Source organism: Seriola aureovittata, chromosome 3 (genome assembly GCF_021018895.1).
Source record: "Seriola aureovittata isolate HTS-2021-v1 ecotype China chromosome 3, ASM2101889v1, whole genome shotgun sequence".
Classification (NCBI taxonomy): Eukaryota; Metazoa; Chordata; class Actinopteri; order Carangiformes; family Carangidae; genus Seriola; species Seriola aureovittata.
Genome location: NC_079366.1, coordinates 20,296,435 through 20,320,434, shown reverse-complemented (window position 1 = coordinate 20,320,434; position 24,000 = coordinate 20,296,435). Strand labels below are relative to the sequence as shown.

The window sequence follows — 24,000 nt, the reverse complement described above, 5'->3', positions numbered from 1 at the left end:
CTTACTACTGTGAGCTTATTGGCGTGGAATGTACAGAGTTTATTTACTTAGTTTTTTAGCCTCCCCGGCTGTATGGCTCTCGGGAGAGCAATTTGGATCTGCCTGTCAGTCAGTCCACCAGTGTGGTTCCCCTTTTTTTTTATCTCAACAACTAGTGGATGAAATTTCACAAAGACATCCGTGGTTCTGAAAGGATGACGGCCACTGAATTTGGGGATCCTTTGACATTTCTACCAGGACCAACAAGTCCAGTCAAAGTTATTTCACTTTTACTAATATTCCTAGAAAACTAGTAATATTCTCAGCTGACTCAGCTGTACTCAGTGTTAAATCTAATTAACAAATTTTAGCTTGCCATTGACCATATCACCCAATATATCTGCTCAACATCAGCATGTTAGCATGCTGCTAGCAGCCTAACAGAGCTAGCATGGCTGCAGTCTCTAAGTCTTGTTCCTTCCCTGACCCTTCTTAACAGTTAAATGGTAAATATTCTGTGATTTAGCAATGTGTATATCGTTCATTGCATGTGATTCAAGGCGAAGAACTTGAAAGTAAACATATGTTTGGCTTTGTTTTATCAGTAAATTATACGCATAGTAATAGTGCTTGTCAGCCCTTGTGGGAAGCAAGGTTTTGGTGGCCAGTGTGTATGTGCTCTGTCTCACCACATTCATGTAGTTAAAACACACATACCACATGCACGCACACATAAAGTACATAGACTGTGAGTTATGGTAGATATTTGATTTGTGGCTCACACCTGCTCCTTTCTGCCATCAGGCGTGCAGAATTGATGTCCTCGTACAAACTGAGGCTCACATTCATTTGTTTCAGAGCAGACTCCACATGCTCCACATGCTTGTAACTACACGAGCTGCATGTGTGAAGCCAGAAAAAACATACCCTGATGCTGGCTGGACAGTATGAAAGAAAGAGGAAAAGTAGACTCAATCTCGCTTAGCACAGACTGAAAAGGAAAATCAAAGAGAATGTTTGAGATTTGAATGTGCATGTTGTCTTTAGGCCCTGCAGGAAAGAATTAATGATTTCACTCAGTAAACATGTTAGCACTGTATTTACATTATAAACTAGCAGTTTTTAACTGAGCCATCATGCACTTTAGTGACTACACAAACCTGTTTCTGTAGCTCATCATTTCCTGGCACATTAATAATAGAGACGCATTATGATTGCCATTTTGCCTTTGCATGATGGAAGCTTGTACTTAGTTGTGATGTCTGTGTCAGTGCTAAAAAGGTAAAGGACATTGCAGGAGACATTTTCAGATGGATGAACTTTGAAAGATGCATAAGTACGCATGACATTTAGTTGTGAAATTAAAAAAAAAAGAAAAAAAGTGCTCCCTTTCTATTCCTGTCTACGACTGTCAGAATAAAAGTTAACGGTCAAGATAACGTTACAGGACGGTGACTCTTAAATGATTCAGACACACTCCTCTCTTTCTCTCTTTTGAGGCAGTAAGTGGGGCCAGTGACCATAATTCACAGTGACAAGCCTATTACACATAACACTGTGAAGTCTATAGTTGCCAATATTCTGACGAAGAAGAGAGGTCCAGATTTAAGGGCAGTGATACAGACTATGAGGTCATGTTCAACAACAGGTTCCCCAGGTTGTCAATATGTCAGTTGCATCATATATACTGTAACTCATCCTCCTGTATACAACCTTATCCTCAGCAAAACATTCCTTAAGTCATCTTGACCTTCCAGACCATCACAGAAGACTAAATTATTGTTGAACTGAATTTATATCACACTCAGTGTATCAGAGTTTAAAGTTTAAAACAAAATCTAATGTGAAACAGGTCAGACCTGTGCCGCAACATTTTGCCTTGGAGCCAGCAAGACGTCTCAGCCCACCATTTGTTGGCAATTAATCTTATTTTGTGATTCCCATTTGCCTACTCTCGTAGCCTCAGGTAATCTATAACTTTCTCTTGTTTGGAGACTTCATTGATTCACAATGGAGAAGAGAGCCTCTCCGGCTGACAGGAAGCGTGTGTTTACTGATGATGCGGCAGCATTTGCCTTCCTTCACGGGACATTAGCATCTGTCTCAATGAGCAGAGCTGGGCACAGAACTGATGAGCTCTAGCTATAGACGTTTAGTTCTGAAAGAAACAGCATTGAGCCGCTGACACTGCTGACGGCAACGCTGCACACAGGGACACCGCGAGAATACGGGCAGAGGGAGGGAGAAGCAGAACATTGATGGTGAAGGTTTAGTGTTTGAGAGTGCGTGACAAATTTGGCATGACATATTTACATTTGCATTCGGGATTTGGCTGATCGTCTGGTCTGTGGCATTTTAAAACGAGTAAATCCTATCCTGTTAGAGGCAGTGAGCAGCAGAGGTTAAGGTGGACCTTGGTAATATCTATAGTGTCTCGACAATATTGACCTGCGGCCAAATTTGTCAGTCATCTCAGATTCACTCACAGTTGTGCTTAAAGTTAAAAAATCCTCTGCCCTGAGAGAATTTGAGTTATTTGTGAGATTCCTAAAGCCACTCTTAGCAAGGAGTAGAGGTTCCCATTTTAGAGTGACACTTGACTGGTTTGTGACACTCAGAACCATAAAATTGAATTAAAGATGTCATTTTATCATTTTTCTGAGTGGTTTCCTATGTGCAGTCAGCGCATTCGGAGGACCGATGGGCCTATCTAGATACAATTTCATGCAGGAAGTCACAACAAAAAACGAAAAAGGCCAATAGCACCACTTTTATGACAGGCTAGCTGCCCAAAGGTAAAGACTGAAAACATATTGAATCTAAACTGAAAATGGCACACAGATTTCACTGAGGATGTAAGATACCAGTTTATTTAAATCTGATGTTGTATCTTGTACTTTTTTATCCAATAGGTCTGTTTATGTTTTATGTCAGCTGGACCATTAGTCATTCCCCTGCATTTCATGTCTGTCTCCACTGTCTCTGTCCAATAACGGCATGAAATGCCCAAAAATAATTAAAAGAAAAAGCTTTACACATTTAGTATAATCCTATCAAGTGTGAACACGCCTTGGCCACAGCAATATTTTGGACGATGCTTTGGCATTGCTGTTTCTCCCTTTCAGTGTTCCTGGTGCATCTGTGCATCATGCTCAGCCAGGCCATTTGGCCACAACATCATTTACATTTATTTTTTTAATTTATAAATCTTGTAATTCAAGTCCATCAGAAACAATCACAGCTGTGGCTTCCCAAAGTGTTTTCTTCGTCTTCAGTTAACCTTCAGTTCAGGATAAATGAACATGCTTCCTGAAAATTGGCACTAACGCGTAGGTGGACTGATTATCCCAGACAAATTCTGCCACCAAAAGTTTCAGTAGTATCAAAATATTTGAAGGAGCTTTTCATCATTTTAAAGCAACCATCATGGTTTACGTATATATTCTTTTCACACCCCCTGGAATAAGCATGCATGTTGCAATGCATGCGTTTGTGCTCTAGTATCATTGTCTATGCTGGTAACTGCTTTACAACTCTCCGAAACCATATGGGAGATAAGATTGTATCCAACGTTAAGAAAGGTGATGAAATGCGTTTACTCCTAAACTTGAAATTAGAACCAAATACTTACCTTGTTGATGACTTCAGGTCAGTCAGGACACTCTGTATGTCTTAGTATCAGATAAGCATTGATTGATGACTTCATTTAGAGCCGCTCTAAGCAAATAAATAATTATGGTAACTTTTATCCAAGAAACGCTGAATCGAGGGCAACTTGACCTGTTTGTCTACAACCAGGTCCAGTTGCCTTTGATTCAACTTTTCTTGGATGACCATGACTTGGATGACTGAGAGTTTTCAGACATATGGTAACTTTAGTTTTATCCCCCATGAATGATAAATGCGTCTCTTAAAGTTATACAAACACAATGCTCCTCATCCCCCTAAGTTTCATCAGAACAAACAAACCATTAAAATACTACCTTAGCATAATCACTTTAATATTGAAATGGAATAATAGAGCATGGGCAAAATGTGGATAGTGGCATGTCTAGTGGCATTACTATGTAAAGATGGATGGATGGACAAACCCCTGGACAATAGATAGTCACCTCCCACTTCCACAACCCCATCTAATATTATCAATTTAATTGTGGATTACAATTAAAGAGCCACCAATGGTTGGCTTTATATGGTTATTGATCAAGAGTAATTTTCCTGATTTTCACGGTGTATTTGTGATAAAATAACGAATTGGAACGTTATAGTATAATAGATTTTCTCTATTTATTTTAATTCACTAAATTCTTTCATCTCATTATTGCCAGCTCTATCTTCCTTTGCACCACAGTCCAATTCCACCAAACCCCCGAGTTGCTCTTAACTAATCATGCCGTTCTACTCTTCGTGGCAACAAGTCACAGCCCACAGTCAACGCCTATACATAATTACTAAAATGTAATGTTGCCTGACTAAAAAGAAAAATTGCTCCCTAACAGAATTGGCTGCTGTGGAATGCCCAGCTGAGCCCAGGGCTTGTTAAAGCTGCTATCAATCTCCTCTTCCTCATTCCTGCCCTCTTTTTTAGCAGAAGGAGTGATTGCATGCAGCATTCGTGGCCCTAGAGAGAGAAAAATGTGTTTCCGCTGAACTGCCTGTGAGCCAGTCGGTGAAAGAATCTCTGACCACCAGTGTGTTTTTCACTGGAATGATCCTTGTAACTGAGTCTGTGAGGTCCTAGCCCCTGAGAGCTGACAACCCCCTAACCTTGACATCGCTGTGGGACGGGGGGGGGGGGGTACATCTTCTATATAATTTCACTTGAGCCTGGCCCAGGTGCAGGTCATACCAAGGAGTGCTCATTAGCCAGACTTGCTTATTATCCACAAAATAGAGGAGTGAAAGAGAGAGGCTGTCAGTGTGAAAGAGTGTGAAGGAAAGAATTCCTAATTTACCCAAATCCTCGGCTAATCCAGTGAGTCCCTGCTCCTTAATCCTCTCTATTCTCCATGCGAGAAGCAGGAGAAGCATGGATACTGCTGGAGAGGCATTAGGGGGAAGAGAAGAAATTTCACTTTGCACAAAAAACTTATTTTGGGACAAGAGCTCAGATGAGGGACAGCTGCTAAACAAAGGACAGTTAATATCTTAAAAGAGCTGTTGCCGGTGCCGGATGACTATTTAAGATTATTAATGGCATCAAAATGCCAAGGTCAAGCTAAGCTTTTGTCTTCAACTAAACCTCCCATAACACATATACATAATTTCCTCTGCTTTATCTCTGATTCAAGGGAGGGAATCACATTTTTTATTCTCATGCTTTTCACTCTGTTTATTCATTAGTTTTTTGATTTATTCATTTTCTCACAGAGCAGTTAAATAATTTGTAAAAGTAAAATCAGTCAGTGGTAATTGAGAAATCAGAGATAAGCAGAATACCCTTCTGAAGTTTTAAGTGAAATGTCTCCACAACTATTTAATGGATTACCATTAAATTTAATACAATAATTATGACCTCAGCATGAATTGTAATAGCCTTGGTGATCCATTAACTTTTTATTTAGTGTCGCCATCAGGACAAAATTTATGTTTGTCCAATACTTTACTTGTGATGTAAAAAACTGCTTTCTTAATGCGACTGCTGATGTCCACCATATGTATTTGATATCTTAGGTGGATAAACATAAAAAAAGATTTTGATTTCGCGAACTGAGTGCAGGTTCAGCAGTCACCAATCACACCAGCGCAATCAAACTAATGGTCAAAATAGCACTTAGACTACAAAGAGCTAATGTTTGCTAGCTTTTTAAAATGCAATATTAGGCCCGCTCAGCTGTTTATGACTTTAATCATAGGTTGGGAGCAACTCAAACCTTTTCAAGTAACATTTTTGTACTTCCGTGCTTTTTGTTGCACAGAAATTGACATTGAGCGCTGTGTCCGTGAATCCATCAACCTCTTCTGCTGGACTCCAAAAAGCGCCACATACCGACAACATGCTCAGCCGCCAAAGGTCATTGGTGACAATGGCTTTGGGAAAACAACAGCTTGCTACTCGTCTGACTATCAAGACATGCCCAAGACAGACCTGGTGAGTTTTACTCATCACACACACACACACACACACACACACACATATACACACACACACACACACACACACACACACACACACACACACACACACACACACACACACACACACACACACACACACACACACACAGTCATACACACAACCTTTACAAAAATTGTAACCAGTTTTGCTTTACATATATTATCTGCACATTAATTCCAGCTTTTCCTGAGCCAGTGACTGTTGAGGTTAATTCTTTTATTATTTCTTTCCTGGTGTTAGTTTTTTTTTTTCTTGTGATTTGTTTTTATGTTGTATCCTGTTCAACGCACTGGAGGGCTTTGTTCTTTAAGGGAACCGGTGTATCTGGTATCTGAGGTCATGAGCTGTGTCATTCAACCAACAAGATCTCTGTCTTAACAAACAAGTGAAATAAATAATAATTAACACTTTATGTTTCAGCTTGGTAATAACATGGTAGTTAAGGGGTAATGTTTGGTCATTTCAGAGGGGTTAGCCTGGTAAGAACAATTAGAATTGTTCAATTGCTTTATTATTTTTGAGAAGAATACCAGTAATGGATTAAAATATCTCAAGAACATATAGCTTGGTGTAGGCACCTAATCTGCTATAAATGCCCATTTTTAAGCAGATAATATTCTCTTAATAACAATTGGAGCAAAATCAATGTAAAATCTTACTGTCTCAACTTTGAGCTGATGCAAATGCAGAGTAATAATACGCAGTGTATGTAGAGGTTGGATTTAATGAAAAAGAGGGTAATAACAGGTTAATATGCTTGTTGATATTGTGTGTATGATATCAGTGTAATATCCTCAAAATCATAAGAAATTACCATCAATAATTACCATTAAAAGCTATTGAAATTCAAACATTCAACTCATCACATTTCGCTTTCAAACGCACTGATCAGTAATTTCAAATCAACCTATAAATGTCAAAATATGTGCTTTCAGATTTCTATTTTTGAATAAATCTATACCATGTACCATTTGCTTACGTAGTCAGTACAAACTGTGCGAGTGTTCTGTAAAACAAGGCTGCAGGACTATTTCTACATCCCAATCACTGTCACCCATACAGACAGGTATTGACATGTTAGATGATTTTGCCTGAAGCTTTTTGAAAGGTTTATCAAATATGTATCATCAGCAGCTGATTGAAGTTGTGAGGTAGATTTCACTTCTTCTCTCTGAAATAATTCCAAAACGTTAAGACGTCAGACTGTTGCCATCCATTTTCCGTGCTGCACATTACCCAGCACCTGCTCTTTTCCCTAATCAACACTTGATTGTAGATCTGCAGAGCGACCCCCAGTAGGCCTGTTAAGCTGTATTGATTTTTCATGTTAGAGTGAGTTCCCCAGGAATCAAAAGTTATACTTCGACACAGTACATGGCAGCTCCAGTCTGCAATTCCCGAAGTGGCAAAAATATTGATTTGTTTAAAAATGCATTCGCTTTAGAAACACAACCAGTCAAAATATCTCGGCATAAAACTTTATTTATATAGCACTTTTTAATAACCCTGTTACGAGTTGCTTTGCACTGAACAAAATATATTACGTCAAAATAGATTCATTTGGCAGATGTTTTTGTCCAAATCAAAGTGCATATGTGGTAGATGTCATCAAACATTTTAAATCCATCCCTCCTAAGATATAGGAATGCAGATGTATGAGCAATTAAACACATAGCAAACATGTCTTCAAACAAACCAGCATAAAAGGTTTTCATACTTAGTTATGAGGAGTGTTTATTGATGTGATGCTGTCTTCCATACAGGCCTTTTGTCTTTGTTTAGTTTTTGTGGCGCAGCCCTGTTTGCCTTTCACACCTGAATGCATCGTGTCCAGAAAGCTCACAAACACTCTTGTCAGCCCTATCTGCTGTGTGCCCAAGTGATTGCTGTAATCTTTCTCATTCAGCCGAGGCTCATTTGTATGGGTGGTGGCATTGATCCATGGCCACATCTATCCGCACCCCGCCTCCTCCTCAGAAAGAATTCTGGCACTGGGTTGAAATGTCACTCTCATCACTGGAGTGACCACAGACACACACATACTATACTCTACATAAGACTAAGTGCACAATACAGCTGCAGAGAAGTAATCCAGAAAATAGGAAGCTGAATGTTGATCTAGAAATGGCTTCGCTCATTACTCATTATTACACGTGTTATCACAAATTATTGTTTGACCTGAAGACTGCTAATTCAGTGAATATTAAGTTATTCAGTTGAAGCCTGGGAAAGTTTGTATTGTGTGAGAAGTGATGCGGGTAAAACTGACAACCATGGCAACAGCAAATAAAGGTTTATGTATCGTCACATGTGCTAACCATAAATAAACCCCTTCTTAGTTGCTATTATGAAGCTCAAATGGAAAACAAACATAATATGTCAACACCTTGATCAGAATAAACTGGCCCAGGGTTGAGGTTGAAAAGGTTGGGTTTTAAGGCTTTCACAGCCGTTTCACCTGATTAAAATGTGGCAGGATAAAACACACACACACACACACACACACACACACACACACATAGCCAGTATGAACAAGAGGAATGATTACAGCTAACCTTTTCAACCTGTGTTCATCTGGGCACCTGAGGATCACTTCAAGACAATCTTGGAAGAAATGTGAACCGTTCCTTTAAGTTAAAACTAAATGAAACAGACTGAATAAAAGTTACTGCACAGTTGCAGTGGAGTGCAAAATATGAATAAATAATCTCAAATTTAATATGATAAAAGGCAGCGGCAAACAGAACTGTCTTAAGCCTTGATTTTAAAAGAACTAAGAGTTCTTGCATGAAAAATTTCCAAAAGGGAACTCCTAAAAAGTGTTGTCTCAGCACAGAGTTCAGTGGCAGAAAACTCACTGGTGCTATAGACGTGTAGAGCTACAGTCATACAGTGAGTTCTGTCGTTTTCTGTGGGGGATCCACAATGTCTTCACTGCCAAAAAATATTCCAAAAAGTGGGATGGCTGATATTGTAGTGATTCATATACAGGTACTGAATGTTTGTGTTTCGTGCCTCCCTGTTGCCCGTCTCTCTGCTAACAGAGCAGGAAGCTCTGTCAGCAGATTTCCAACAGACATCCATCTCATTGGACAGCTGCTCTCCAGTCAGCCTGGTCTGAGCGAATGAAAAGGAGAGAGCAAGCTCTAGCTCTCCTTTCTCTTAGTCACTAACACGAGAATGTAAACATAGCAAAATAAACACAGAAATATTGTCCTCTTAATGAAATTGCATGTTTCATCAATCTTTCCCATGAAGGTTCTCTCCAGTTAGTTGATCAACTTATAGATGGTCTCAAATTCCTTCTTTATAATGGCTCATGTGGATTTGATGCATGCTGTATTGAGAGGCAGCCATAGTACAGCAGCTTTTCCAAACACAACCTCCCCACATGTATAAGCCGCCCATCTCATTAAAACTAAACACACGATGATAAATCTGTGCATTTCATTTTCCAGCCACTGTAAAGTACATTAAGAGGCAGGTGTTAGTTTGAGAAAATTAAAATAAATCATAATGTGGTACAGTGCTCAGGAGGCTAGTGCCATTCCCTGTGGATGAGCAGATGTTTTGCTTACTGTCATCTAACAGCCGGCAGAGCTCATATTTCAGTGATTGAGCAAACGGATGTCCATGAGCAAACAGGAATGCTCCCTTGTTCCAATTTCTCAGTATTTTGCGCAACATGTTCCCATGAACAGTGAGAGTAAGCAGCATTCCCAATTAGCTGAGGTCATTTTTTATTGTATTATGTCTTCATTTACTATGACTTATCTTGCACAGGGCTTAGAAACAAACACATGCACACCTATATAATACATACAGCATATGATGCAATATAATACAAAACCTATGCAATCAATTGTAATGTATTGAAGCTTATTATGTACAGATTTGTTGACAATATGACATGTTTGAACTATTAAAAATATCTCTTAACATTATATAATCCAAAACAACACCACCACTAACTATGAAAAAGGCCAAAGAGTTGAATGAATACTTCTCTGACATCTTGTCACCATACATGTTTCACAAAGGTGAGCAAAATATGAAATAATATTTCAGTCATTACACTTAAAGGTGTAATGTGTAAGATTGTGCTACTTGCTCCACCTCCATAGGGGACAGAATTCCACCTCTTTGTTCCTGTCCAGTTAATCATGTTGTTTCCCCATGTTCCTTATAATTTATTATTTAGAAGTGCATTTATTGTTGATAGTTAAAATTGTTGAGAGCACTGAAACAAATTATGAGTACTTGTAATAAAAATGGTTTATTTTTATTTACCTATAAAAATATGAAGGCAAGGGGATACTGCATCACATTGGTGTCAGGCTACAGCAGCATGAGAAAGGGATGATGACATCATCACAAAGGCAGAATCAGGAAATAAGGTTTATTGCCAGTTAGATTTTTACTTACTAGATATTTGGCTTGGTGTTTGGGGCAGTATTCAATAAACATATTAACAGGAAATAGAAATAAAAAGGTAAAATACTGAGACAGTGAAAAAGATAAATATACATAGATACACATATTAAAAATATAAAACTATGAAAAAAACTATGTACAAAAGTGTTGACAAAACTCTGCTGAGCAGAATGTGCAAAAGGTCACAGTATACACGATATCTGTTTTGTGCAGGAATAATATTCCATGGTGTTACTGCAATGTGGTTGTTGATGATTGATGTGGCCAGACGCGATCATACAAGTTCTTTATATTCAAACATGTTAGGTCTGTTGTGTGTGTATAATAAATAGTAAGGATAGATATGAATTTGCTAAAATAAATACAGTATTAGGCAGTGGATCCTGAACCTGCTGGTTCTGAATCAAACAGTCTCTTTGTCTTACTTGTAAAAGAAAAGTTACTGACGCATCTAGCTGGACAACAGCCCAGGAACAGGCTAAATTCTACTAAATCGCTAAAACGTCTGTCTGCATCATCAATCATACATTTTTGCCACTTGAGGTGTTTGTCAGTACGGTTTGTCATTTGCGCTAATGATACTTTTCAGTACAGACCAACATTAGATGTTACTCACCAGTCTAAAAGAAAAGTTGCGAGCTCGGCATCAAACCGCGTCTCTTTACCCAGAGATGTCTCCAGAGGTGGAAAACCACACCAGGATTCACCTGTGTTTTGCTTCTTTGCCATTGAACATGGTCTCTTGTTGAATTGGTCCTTCGTGATGGAGATAAAGATAGCTTTCTAGGCGCTTCAGCCATCTCTGTGTTTCTGTGATGCTAGTCAGCAGCTTTTTTTTTTTTTTTTTTTTTAGTTGGGAGCTGTTGCGTAACTTCAAGCTCTGGAGGAAGCTCTTCTTTGTGGGTCTGAGGGCAGACTAGACACTACACAGGCTCACACAGCATTTAGTGTCATAAAGTGGTATTACAACATGGTCCGGGATGCAGCTAGTTGGTTAGCATGCTCATTTCAGTAGATATCTGAGTTTCAATAGATTAAGGTCTTGGTCATGACATCATCACTGTGGCTCCCTCACATACTATTGATAGTGTTAGTTCATTTTTTGAACATTTTAAACTAAAATTCTGGCCAGATCTTACACATTACACCTTTAAGTACAAAGCAAGTTGTTTATGCAACACTAAAACAACATTATATTTCAGTCACTGTAACTCAGTTGTCAAAGGGCACGTCTGGACTCAAAGTCTGTACTTTCTCAGCAAAAACAGGGATGAATTTTCATTAGGGGAGGCTGGTTTTTTCTACCCCTCCCAAGAAAAATTGTTCGTTTAGACTGCTGTCGGTAACTGCTGTGTGGCCAGAACAGGAAGTATAAGAAAAGCTGGGAGGGTTTTTCATTTTAAAATCCTCCTCTATGTGGAAATTGGTATGTGTGTGGCTGCTGTGAGGGGTATTTGTTGTCAGCATTTTTCTCAGATCATAGCCTCAATTATGCTCTGCTTTTCTTTGTCTGACTGCAAACTTGGCAGATAAAATGTGTTTTTATTTCAGAAATTATGCTCAAACACCACAGACCATGTTGGTTGATATGTGAAAATCTCAGCACAATTACAATCACGCACTGTGAAAGCACTTTAAATGAGTCATTGACCTTGTCATCAAGCTGTACAACACTGTAGCTCCTAGCTCAATATGTTAAAGTGATAGGATTTTTCTGTCAACTGTGTACAATGAGCATTCGTGCGTAGACACACACACACACAAGACACAACACAGCATTTGTGTGTGTTTATCAGCTGCTCCAGTTTAGGCTCATCACTGTCAGGCCAGTGAAATGTGAAAGTGTCATTAAGCCATTCTCGGCTGGCACACACCGCTCATCATGACATTTAAGTCACCACAGTGCTCTGTCAGCCTCAGGCAATCCCAGGCTGCATATTTTACCTATTTGTGTCAGAATATCACATATATATGGATATATTTATGTGTATGTGCAGAAAGAGAGAGACATTATTTGGTTTTACTGAAATAGACCTGTAGGTTTTGCCACTCATCTTTGCTGATCAGCTCATATGAGCCCAGCCAAGCAGATGAGCCCATTCAGCTCTATGGAGCTGTCCAATGTCGTCCTCATCCACTTTTCAGACACTGTCACAGACAGTACAATGCAGTTGAATACAACAGTGCACAGCTTAGCATTTAGCTCTTAGCACAGGACTCTGAGCATCAGGGTGGTACCTCTGCTTCGACAGTACATGATGACTGAGCCGATAGCACCGATTTGCTGCCATCAAACTAACCCACAGGTGTTGTATAATGATTTAGCAGGATCTCCTACATTTTGTCATAACAGTATGTAACCTAGCTGATGACCTTCCACAGAAATGTTCAAAATTTCCAAACACATCATGTTGGCTGAACACTCGTCCATCAGTTATTCTTTAATGATGTCTACCGAGATTAGTATTGGTGTGTCCGAAATCACTTACCACTCCCAATAGTCCACTATATAGTGAGTTTGCCATTTTGTAGTGCTTTTTGAATGTACAGTGAGAAGTATACCCTATATAGTGGTCTTATAGTATCCCACAATGCACCGTGTAAAGTAGTGTACGACTGTGCAGCAACCCCCAAGGCTGAAAAATGAAGCCAACATAGAAGAACCAAAAATTGCAATTCCTTGAATGACCACTTGAGGCTGGCTCAAAAAGGGAGTCAGTCGCCATAGGCTCCCATGTTAAAATTTCCAACTTTACAACAGAAATAAACATGTTTACAGCCTAAAACAAAAAACAGTTTTGATCTCTATAGCTAATTTTCCTCCTTCATGACAACTGTACCGGGGGGGAATTTTCATATAACTCACCTGTTTTAAATTTTATTAAGGCTTAAAGTTATACATAATTGAGCGTGTTGAACTTTGAGTGACAGGTGGGTGAGTGTATGTTTGCCACAAACCGGCATGAACTGATGTCTCTGCTTCACATGTGCCCCACTATTTTGCCCATTTTTGGATTATCTGGGAGTTCGGCTGAGTTAGGCACTGCCAAGATGGCGAATGCGGAGCAGCCTATTCTCAGCTTCAAAACTGCTCTTCAGAAATCTATGGGTGATGTCAAGGAGGCTACGTCCATCTTTATTTACTGACCGATGGTCACTAACCAAGCAATATACACCATCATGCATTGCGCGTATGTTTATAGTTTAGCAGAGAAAATGACCCGAGTAGTGTTAATTTTGCTGATGAGCTCACTATATAGTCCTCTACACAGGACTCCCTAGATGGTGAATAAGGAGTAATGAATGAGTGAGTGATTTCAGACACAACCATGGTCTTTTGCTAAGTGCATACCATGTACTTAAAAGGCTTTTCCTTTTACTCTAGTGTAATCTTTAAAAAGTGTTCCTTAAAGGCAGACTGACGGACCCACTCTGCCATTTTCACCACTTTTTTGGTCTGTTTAGTGTTTATTTAGACAAAAGCTGAGCAACATATACAGGTCACAAGAGTCACTGAACAATAAACTGAAGTACGCATTTACTTATCAGTAAATACAGTTCTTATTGTACCCCTTCTTCTCTTTTACCCTATCGTTACCCATTATCTGGAGTACCTGCCTGCATGAGACAAGAAGCAGATTGCATTTTATATCGGCCAGCATCTTTACACCTAACACGCTACAGTGTGTGACTCCAGTGATTATTCATACACACATGAAAACAGCTGCATGCACCATTGCTTCAGCCATAAACTGGCATGTGTGTGAGTCAACAGGACTTGCTGTAATTGTGGCCCATCACAGTGAAAAGCCCTGTCAGCTCAGGAGGTTAAGACCCAGCTGAACACACACAAACTCTGTCTGGTCCAAAAGCAAACTACCCTTTCACATTCAATGTGGTGCCAATGTGATCCCTTTGGAATTGAAATAACCTTCACTTACCAGAAGTAAGTGCTATCGAGGACGCTTAGGTATCTTTAAAGAGAGCCCAGGTTTCCCTGGATCCCATGAAATTCAACCATGACCTCTGCATTTGTGCAGTAAAATGTAAATTGAAAAGCAGCAAGGCCAGGATGAGAGAATATTCTGATATTTTGATTTTTCATAAGTTCAAACTCATATTCATAATATTTTATTAGATATTTACTGTGTAACATATCTCAGTGAAGACATTTACTTTTGAGTAGTTGCTGGGCCATTTTATCATTTTGATCTGCCTGTTAATTTGTTCAGTTTTGAACATTTCATTTATGTCTAGCTGCTGGAGAGAGTGTCATCATGCAGAAAATTATTAATTTCAGTTTACATGTGTTTACAGTGACAGTATGTAAATAGCACTTACACTACGCTGACAAATTGAAAATGTATTCAAATTGCTTACCATGTAGCATGTCATTTTATCTATCGCTCAAGCATGCTAAGTTATCTCTGTGGAGATTCATTGTTTTCTTTTAGCCTGCTAGTCTCGCTTGGATTGTTTCTTTAGATTTGTGAAGCAATGAAATAAAATCTTTTTCATTGCCTTTACCATATCTGAAAAAAGAATAAATAAAATGGTGCTGTGTGATATAAGGAAATCATTTGAAAAAGATGTAGCAATGGTTGTTTTTTGATAAAACTTGCATTGAAGTATACACACAGCATCAATTGCATGAGGGATCCCCCCCCCCAGTTCCTCTTCCTGTGGTTTCCGTTAAAGGGTTTCTTTGACAAGTGAAAGATGCATTAAGTGTCAAAACAGACAGAAAACAAAACAGTAAATGAAAGACATCAATCACCTTACTGTTGTTTACATTTGCAAGCTACAGTCTAGAGCTGGAGTCTACAGCTTGTCTACACAGGCGGCTTTTACTGAGCAGGTGTGTTCTTTGGCAGTCACATCCCAGTTTACTCTCAAGTTCTTCATTGTTTTCGCGGCACCTGATCAAGTATGTCTAAGCTGGTTTAGACATACTTCTCTGATTGTAACACTATAACCATGCCTTATTACAATTACATTTTTTAAAGGACATTGCCATGAAATCTCTGTCTTTTCCCATTATTTTCTTGTAGCCATCAAAGTCAGGACCAGTTAGTGTCACAGCAGCATGTCAGCAGCAGGGCTGAAATCTGGGATTGACATGCACACTGTGATGTCAGTGATGTAATAAATGCTGCCTATTTGAAACGTATTATCACTTTGATGTAGAGGTGTAGAATGACTCCATGGGAAATTTGCTTGTGTATTTTATAGTGGTTTTTGTTTCACTGTGTTATATTCAGGGTTTCCGTTGTCTTTTATAGTTGACGTGGCCTGAAACAAAGATCAAGTCCATGAACATTTAAGAAAACTTTTATAAAATAAAATATCAGCTTTCAGAGAAAAGAAACTATTTAGAGCAGCAAATGCCATTTATTTAAGCGTCGCTATTGTTTAGGCACAAGATGCATCAGGATGTGGATGGCTTATCACGTCAGCTAAACAATTTGCTGTTAGGTGTTTCTAATATTTTTGCATCTCCATATGTGTCAATGAGGAGAACAAAATATTGGACGCAACTGTCAATAAGATACAGTTCAGTATTCCACCAAAACAAAGTACCAAAACGTACCATGTTACTGATTTAAAACTTGAGTGGTTGGCTCGACAAAAAGTGAACATTATGTGTATGGTAGTATTTATTGCAGGGCTGATGTATTGCATCAATGTGGCGCAGTATGTATTTACTTGTCAGCAGTTGTTAGACATGAGATTGAAAGTTGAGAAAGAAAATCCCAGAGGTGAGTGACATTTTCTCAGCAGCACAGCAAACTGTTGGTCATGGCAGTAAGACATCATGAATATGTAGATCCCAGCTCTGCTTGAGCTCTCTCGTGTTGCTTAGAATAACTATTGTCAAGCTGTCTGTAGATAATTCAAGAGAGCAGAATAAAGTTGTTTGGTGAAAAAGATGCAACACTCCTCAAATCCCTTTCTGACTCTGTGTTGATGCAGCACAGTGAGGCTGCACCCTTTAGACACATCTATACAAATGATTACTGCAGAGAGTAGAGACAAGAGATTTTGCCGTGATCACAGCTGAAAATCAGATACCTATTGAAATAATCAGACTCTGAATATTTATTAGAAGCAGAAACAAAAACCCAATTGTTTGAGAATATTTGAAAGAGGAAATGTAACAACTTTACACTTCTCTTGTCTCAGCCTACAGCCAAGCTTTACAAAGAAAGAAATTGTTTCAGATGTACTCAGAATAAGGCCTCAGTAAAACCCTGCAGTCACAGTATGCAAGACTGACAGTGTGAGTCAAATAACCACCACTATATGATTTTGGCTAGAGGAACAAAACTTGTTTTTTACACTTCATTGGAAGGGTTTGTTTCAGATGTTGTACTACTTAAGTTTATATGATAGAGTAATTACCTAGAGTAATTTACTCATTCTGTATATGGGTTAATGTTTTGCTCAAATTAAACTATACAGAAGAATTAGAGATGGAGACGACAATTACTCAAAGGGACTATAAGTAAGCTATTTCTACACAAACCAATGTTTACAGTAGCAGCTGAAGTTAATGCTTGTCTCTATCTTGTATTTTCTTCTACGGAAGTTAACACACCAACCAGCTAGCCCCTGCCCGGTGTCGTCACTATCCAATAGTGACTCACTGTAGCCTCTAATCTGCCCTGAGGACGTAGCGTGGCTCAGAGGATGTATTATAAACTCTTGTCTTGTAAACGCAACGATGGCCAGAGCTGTTGGCAAGCGACAATCACCACCACTGCCCTGGTAAAAAAAAACAAAGCACACATAGAGAAAACGCAGAGAAAACTTACAAATAGACTTTAAATATCATGATCAGCAGTGTGTGCCGGTGGCTAGAACAAATGTTTATGCAGTGCAATCAGCAGTGTATAAACTGCTGTATAGGTAGTTTAATCCACAGCAATACATCATGCTGACATACATAAACTGATCATATGTTTAGATGTAAAATCCTGGTGGAGTAAACAGTACAATGTTTCTGGTTAGTGGAGTGGAAGTGTAAAATGGAAAGACTATAAAAAACTACTTAAACACACTACTTGAGTAAATGTACTTAGTACTTTCCACCACTGTGTACAGTATTGTAAGTTATTAGAACTTCGCTTGGAGGGCTAAATATTTATTATATGGTAAAGGAATGTGTAAATGAGAAACATTGTGCACTGTAGGCTGATTAAAAAAAACTGTGCTAATACCTGGATTTCAGGACACAAGCTCAAGTCCACAAAATTGTTACATTAAATTTTTACAATTCTTGTCCAAAAAAAAAAAAAAAAAAAATGTAAATCCTTTCTGGACTCTGGACGACTGACTTCTGCTTCACTGTTGGGTGGGCAGAAGATTGTTCAGCTAGCCAGTGGAGTTAGCTGCTTTCAGACATTTTATTTCATGGATGGCAGAGCCTTGGCACTTAACCTACTCGACGTGCAGTTGGCCCTTCTCTCTTCTATAAATGCCTTTCACACAGTGTGCTGAAATTCATAGATAATGCTGTTAGCATTTCTCACCTATTTAATTTGCATATAAATGAAGAGAAGTACCAGGCTGCTAAATAACCATTCATTAACACAATAGATTTGTTTGTTAGGGGGGTTTTTTTGGAGGGGACTTGGGAAAAACTGTCATCATCTTGTTTGGTTTTTTTTTACATGTTATGATTGTAATGCTTCCAGGGCATCTGGAAATCACAGAAGTATAACACTTGCTCACCAATGCGGACCTTGGTTTTGTCCCCTGCAGCCATGCCTGGGGTTGGTTGGTTTAATGAACTCATTTGGCAGCGCAGGTGGACACTGGCAACAGATCATGTTCTGGCCAATACCACTGGTCATCTGCTGTGGTTTCTCAGCTGTGACACTGCTTTTTTTGTATGATAATACATAATGAAATTTTCTTCCGAGTTACCGGGACAAACTGTTTTAAAGGATGGTGTCAAATATATATTTAATACAGAGGAGATTTAGTTCCCATAGATGACATTCAGGCCTAATTACTTGTCTCCTGGTTTTAAAGAAACTATAATATCCAACCCGACACTATTCTTTCTGTCTCTCTTGTGTCATTTTTTAGTGATTACTTTTCCAAATTCCATTATTCAAATTATGTTCAGAAATTCTCTGAAAACCTGCACTATAATTTTCTCCCTCTTCATCTGATCTCCTGTGACTTCCTCTCTTGTAGTCCCGGGAACCTCTGGCGCTGTGTGACCTGAAAGCAGAAGTATCGCCCAGGATCTCGGCTGAGGACTTAATTGACCTCTGTGAGCTGTCACTGACTGGGCCCACCAAGCGAACCAAAGCTGGCAAGCCCAAAATTGTTGCTGTCGACATCCGCAGTGTAGAGGAGTATCCTTACCAATTTCTGTGTAGCTATGAAACTTACCTGTCAGTCTGTCACCTCTTCATCTTAAATTTGATTACATTTGAAGATATGAGTGCATTGCTCAATTTTTGTTTTGTCAGCTTCGCAGATGGTGAAGCTTGTTTAATCAACCTTGGATTGTGTCACACAAAACCAAAGGAACAGTTTTTTTTTTTTTGTAGCACTGACAGTTAAAGGCAAGGCTGTTGTTACAGTAAAATTTATGTCAGCAAACATGCTCCAACTTGAAGCTTTCTGGTGGTGATACTTAGTGAAAATCTCAGGCTGACGAGACAGTATGTGATGTGGCTATGATGTAGATATTAACGATGGGGGCTAGCACGGCTACATGGTTAAAAGCAGCATTCCACAAAGTTGTAAATTATACAGCCTCTTATCAAAGACAACATACACAACATTGCTTGAAAACAATATAAACAAACAGTATTTTCTGGATGCCAGTGTTCAGTCTGACTGAACTGAAAAGAGGCTGGGTCAGTTCACTTGCCAGTGAATGGCAAATCTGGTGTTACCGTACAGCAGAGGGTGTTTGTCTGCAGTAAGGATATAGTACAGACAATAAAAATGAATGAAATTCGGAAAGAAAACAATGGGAAAGAATGATATGATAAAAATATTGACTGAATTCTTCAGGCTCCATGTGGGGATTGGCAGTGATGACATAGATTCTGGAAGACTGACTCTAAAGGAGCTGAAAAATAAAATCATTTGCATTAAAAATATCACTGGAAATTTACAGGCTACATTGTGTCAGAGGCTGTAAAAAAAAAAAAATCTTTAAATAAGATCCATGCAGGGGTTTTTGTGCCTTAGGCTGCTTATAGAAATGAATCATGTAGCAGTACTATCAACCCATCAGATTACCTAAATTAATTGCTGTGGGTCGGGGGAAACCCTTTGCTCTTCAGGTGATTTGCTCGGCATCACATGAATAATAATAGAAACTCTAGACATTCTGTCACTTAATGCTGCGCTAGTGACAGGTTTAGGTTAAACAGCACACAGCTCCTTTGTACAGACAGTACCTAGTTTCTTGTACTTTCTTCCAGCCTAGAAATGTCTAGATTTCATGTTCACTTGGCAGCAGTGATCAGTGCTGCCCAGAATTGGCACTGAGCTGATTCTGCCTACGGTGGTCTTAATTTATCGTACAGTACAGGTATAGTACTTTAACAGGTACTGTTCAATCAGGTGTGTGCTGAAAAAATGTTGTGATTTGCTTAATGAGCTGTTTTTGTTTAATTCGTTGTTATTTATGATAAAATAGTAAGTCCTCAAATCTTACTCATCGCTCTGTTACCATCCCACATTACGCTCAGGTTGTTTTTGTTGTTAAGCCTTCTCTTAAAATGTATTCTATTTTATCAAAACAATGTATGAAAGTTATTTTTCCTGTGCAGCACATTCTTCGCTGCTGCTTGTTGTTAGGAGACGGTCTCACATGCTTAAACACTGCTGGTCTCTGACATTCAGTAGAAGCATTCTTGGACCCTACGTTTATTTCTTTACAGATTTCTACTTGCCTTTTAAAGACGTACAACAAAACTATTTGTCCTGTTTAGTCTATTAGGTTGGAAGGTGACATGAACGAAAAACGCTTACTGATTTTATGAATGTAGAATCAAATGGAGTCATTTGGTAAAGTTACAAAACTGCAATCTTTCTCCGCTGTTCACAGAGTGTTGTGATTGATTCCAGTTGCGTTTTCCTGTATTGGCTCAGAGGTGGAGGCATGCAAGAATAACACAAATGCAGGTGCACAGAAAATGACTACAACTCAGTGCAAACAGCCTCACTGACAGTTAAGTTCTGGCTCACATACAGGTAAACTCCTTAGCTTTTGAGATTTGTGACTGTTCAAACTCTGAAGTGTGCCAAACCGATTCTGCAAGGTTAGAGCGCAAATCTTTGAGGGTGTGTCATGTCTCTATAAAAGCTGTAACCAATCTGCCTCTGAATTAATGCATGGTGTGTTTATATCATGTCTGTACTTGTTCGTATGTGATATGCCTGTGCCATATCTACGCTGGTCTGATATGTGAAACTCTGTACTCTACTGTAAAACTGTCATTTCTGACCGACTAATGTTACCATTCACCCATGAATGATACAAAAAGAAAGGTTAAAGGGTCATGACACACAGAAAAGAAAAAAAAAATTGTACACAGTTGCGCACATGCTTGCAAGAAGCCTCTCTCTTTACCCCAAAGTGACTCTGATCTCTCACTTACCTCTTGACTTGGTGCCAGAGTTTTAACCAAACCACAAGCAAAGAGACTACAACAGCTTGGTTCCCATCAAAGGCAAGTAGGGGCAGATTCGGGAGGAGTGATCTGCTCCAGTTATGTGCTGCCAGATTCTGCAACATTCAGTTAGGCCCTTCATACCCACCCAAGCTGCTCCACCACATGCTGCAGTCTGAGAAACAGACCATAAAGCAGGTGAGATTAGCCTGTAGACCCGAGCAAAATGCATTCTCCTGGCCATAACTTCCTCTTTTCCATAATATATTTGATCTTGATCTTTTTCTTTACTCTTGTAACAGTCATCCGATAATCACGACCAGTATATTTTAATGTAGAATGTACAGCCATGTGAAAAGGAAACTTTGTTAAGCTAAACAATACGATACCTGTGAATATGAAGTGGAGAGTCTCTTTGCGACCACTGGTTGTAGAATATGTGTGTTTGTTTGCCTTCCAAAGAAAACCACGTATCTCCACGAGTGGTGATTTAAATTTTTTTGACAAAACTGAAGGATCAAGTGTTCCTTAATGGGTGCTTGAAAAAAATTCTCATGCTTCTTAAGCTAAATAACCAATAAAAAAAAAACTCACTGGGTTAGCTGAAATGATCAAAACGATGAAAACAAGGCAGTTATTTTTAATGTAGGTCCCATCCAAATACATTCCCTGTAACGTCCTTAGATTAAAAATGGAAATTTCTTCTGCTTGCCAAATTCATTAGCCTCTTTACCCATCTTTTTAGTAGCTCTGCACAAAATTACAGTATTACATAAATTAATTTTGCTTGCAGGTAGACAGTTTTTATTTATTACTAGGCATATAGTGGCCCAGAAAACCCTGTCTATTAAAAAAAAAAAAAAAAAAACTGCTGCACAGACAAAGGAGTGAGCCTCACCCTTCAGCTCATCAGTGGAATGGTAATTGTCTAAGAGGGTAAAGAGCCATTAATCAATTAGGATTAGTGGATAGAGTAAGGATTTTGAAGTTTTGAAGCAGTTGTTCTTGCCAAATTCCTGCACCGGAGCCTCCTGATAGACAGACTCCTCAGGCTAAAACACATGGACAAAAGGGATTTGACCACTTTCACAGGATTTGGCAACCCATGTTCACCTTTATTGTGATCTTAGGCAAAGCTCTGTTGTGGGTGTCTGCGGTCACAAAAAGTGGATTAAATTAAGACCTTTGTGGGGGGAAATCAGGGTAATCTAGATTTAGCTGTCTAGGTGCCTGGTGGAAATTCTCTTCTGTAAAACAAGAGACATGTACCTCTTGTGATTTCAGGGCTAAATGTAACACAATTGGATTTGTCAGTTGGTGGATTATACTGTACACGGCATTATGTAACATCCTGACTCTTTATGTTCGTTTAGCAGCTGTGTGTATGTTTTAGTGATCATGGTAATGTGACTGTCGTGCACCACTTTTCTTGAAATATTCAGCAATAATGTCAATAGCTACAATTCAAGAAATAGGACAACCTCAGTTTCTCAGGAGTTATTATACAACTATATACCACTTTTCCAGCAAATCTCTCACTAAGATCTAGTCATTCTCTTTTTCCTTTGGTTTCTCCTGCTGACTCCCCTCTTGTATCTCCTACGTTTTTATTCCTCCACCTCCTTCCCCCCCATCAGAGCTATTCTCTCCATACTACTACCTTGAAACCTGTTTCAAGTGTTTCTTGTATTGGAAGTCAGTCACTCTAATTAGGGGTGTCATTGACATAATTAGGGCATGAACTTACATGAAGCAATTTAATGTGTACCTGTATGGTAAAAAAAACAAACGAAACAAAAACAAAAACAAGGTGTACTGCAGTTGTTAGGCGGGTTGGCGATCTCAGGAAAAGATGTACCTGTTCAAAGCTGTGTTCCTTAACTCCCCTGCCTCCAGCTACAGCAGAGGCCATATTTCTGGCAGCATCAACATTCCCTTCAACGCAGTGTTCAGCCCCGACGGTGAGCTGGTGCAGTGTCCTGCAACAGGAGTCCTGCAGAACTACAGAGGACGTGTCATTGTGGTCATCAGCCACGCCATGAAGAGTGCTGCTATGGTGAGAAAGCTGCCACACAGATGCACCTCTGTTAACCATATCAGCATATTTAGTTCTCTGATATAATTACATATGAATGAGCACACAGCACCATCATATTTCATAGGACTGAAATTATGGTTTAGGCTTACACCAGTGACGTTATTCATTAGTTAAATATTTTGGAGTTTCGCTCAATGCATTGGTGCTCAATTTTGCTGCAAATTATAACAAGGTAAAAAACACTGTATATTGGATTGTTAAATTAAGTAAATTAATCTCTTGAGCTGTTGTAAGACTTTTGTAATATCTTAGGCAAACAGGTCGGCATTGTTTTAAAGTGCATTTGAAATATTGAGAGAACAGAAGTTAATGCAGGTGTAGTGTAGATAACCAAGGGCAGTGTTGTGCAAGTTCACACTTCGCAAGAGCTAGTTCAAAGTTCAATTCACACAGAATAAATGAATGTTCATAGTTAAATTTTGAATTATGTTCATAGACCTCAAAAATGAACTAGTTCACGTTCATTTCTTCCGTCTTTTATTAATGAGGTGCTCTGAGCTATTCTTTTTCAGTAGACCTCCTCCTAGCCATCCGTCCCCAGCCCCCAATTATTGCCACATTACTGTGTACTACTACAAAATCACAGATAGAGAATACTTTTAAAAGTAAAAAAAAACCAATGTGGGAATATGTTTTACCAATTCGACAATGTGTCATAAAACAGGACACCTCGAAACAGAGCAGTTTACAGATGTAATTCAGCTCCATGTACATTTTTATTC

General features: G+C 39.0%; 1 protein-coding gene across 1 annotated transcript in view; it reads left to right on the top strand.

Moving 5' to 3' along the window:
* The window catches only part of tbck (TBC1 domain containing kinase), a 47,692-nt gene that overhangs the window by 17,242 nt on the left and 6,450 nt on the right, over positions 1-24,000 (top strand). The window contains exons 23-25 of the mRNA XM_056371599.1: positions 5,898-6,070; positions 18,737-18,900; positions 23,077-23,236. Of these exons, the coding sequence (XP_056227574.1) occupies positions 5,898-6,070; positions 18,737-18,900; positions 23,077-23,236 (497 nt within the window). The remainder of the gene's footprint in view (positions 1-5,897; positions 6,071-18,736; positions 18,901-23,076; positions 23,237-24,000) is intronic.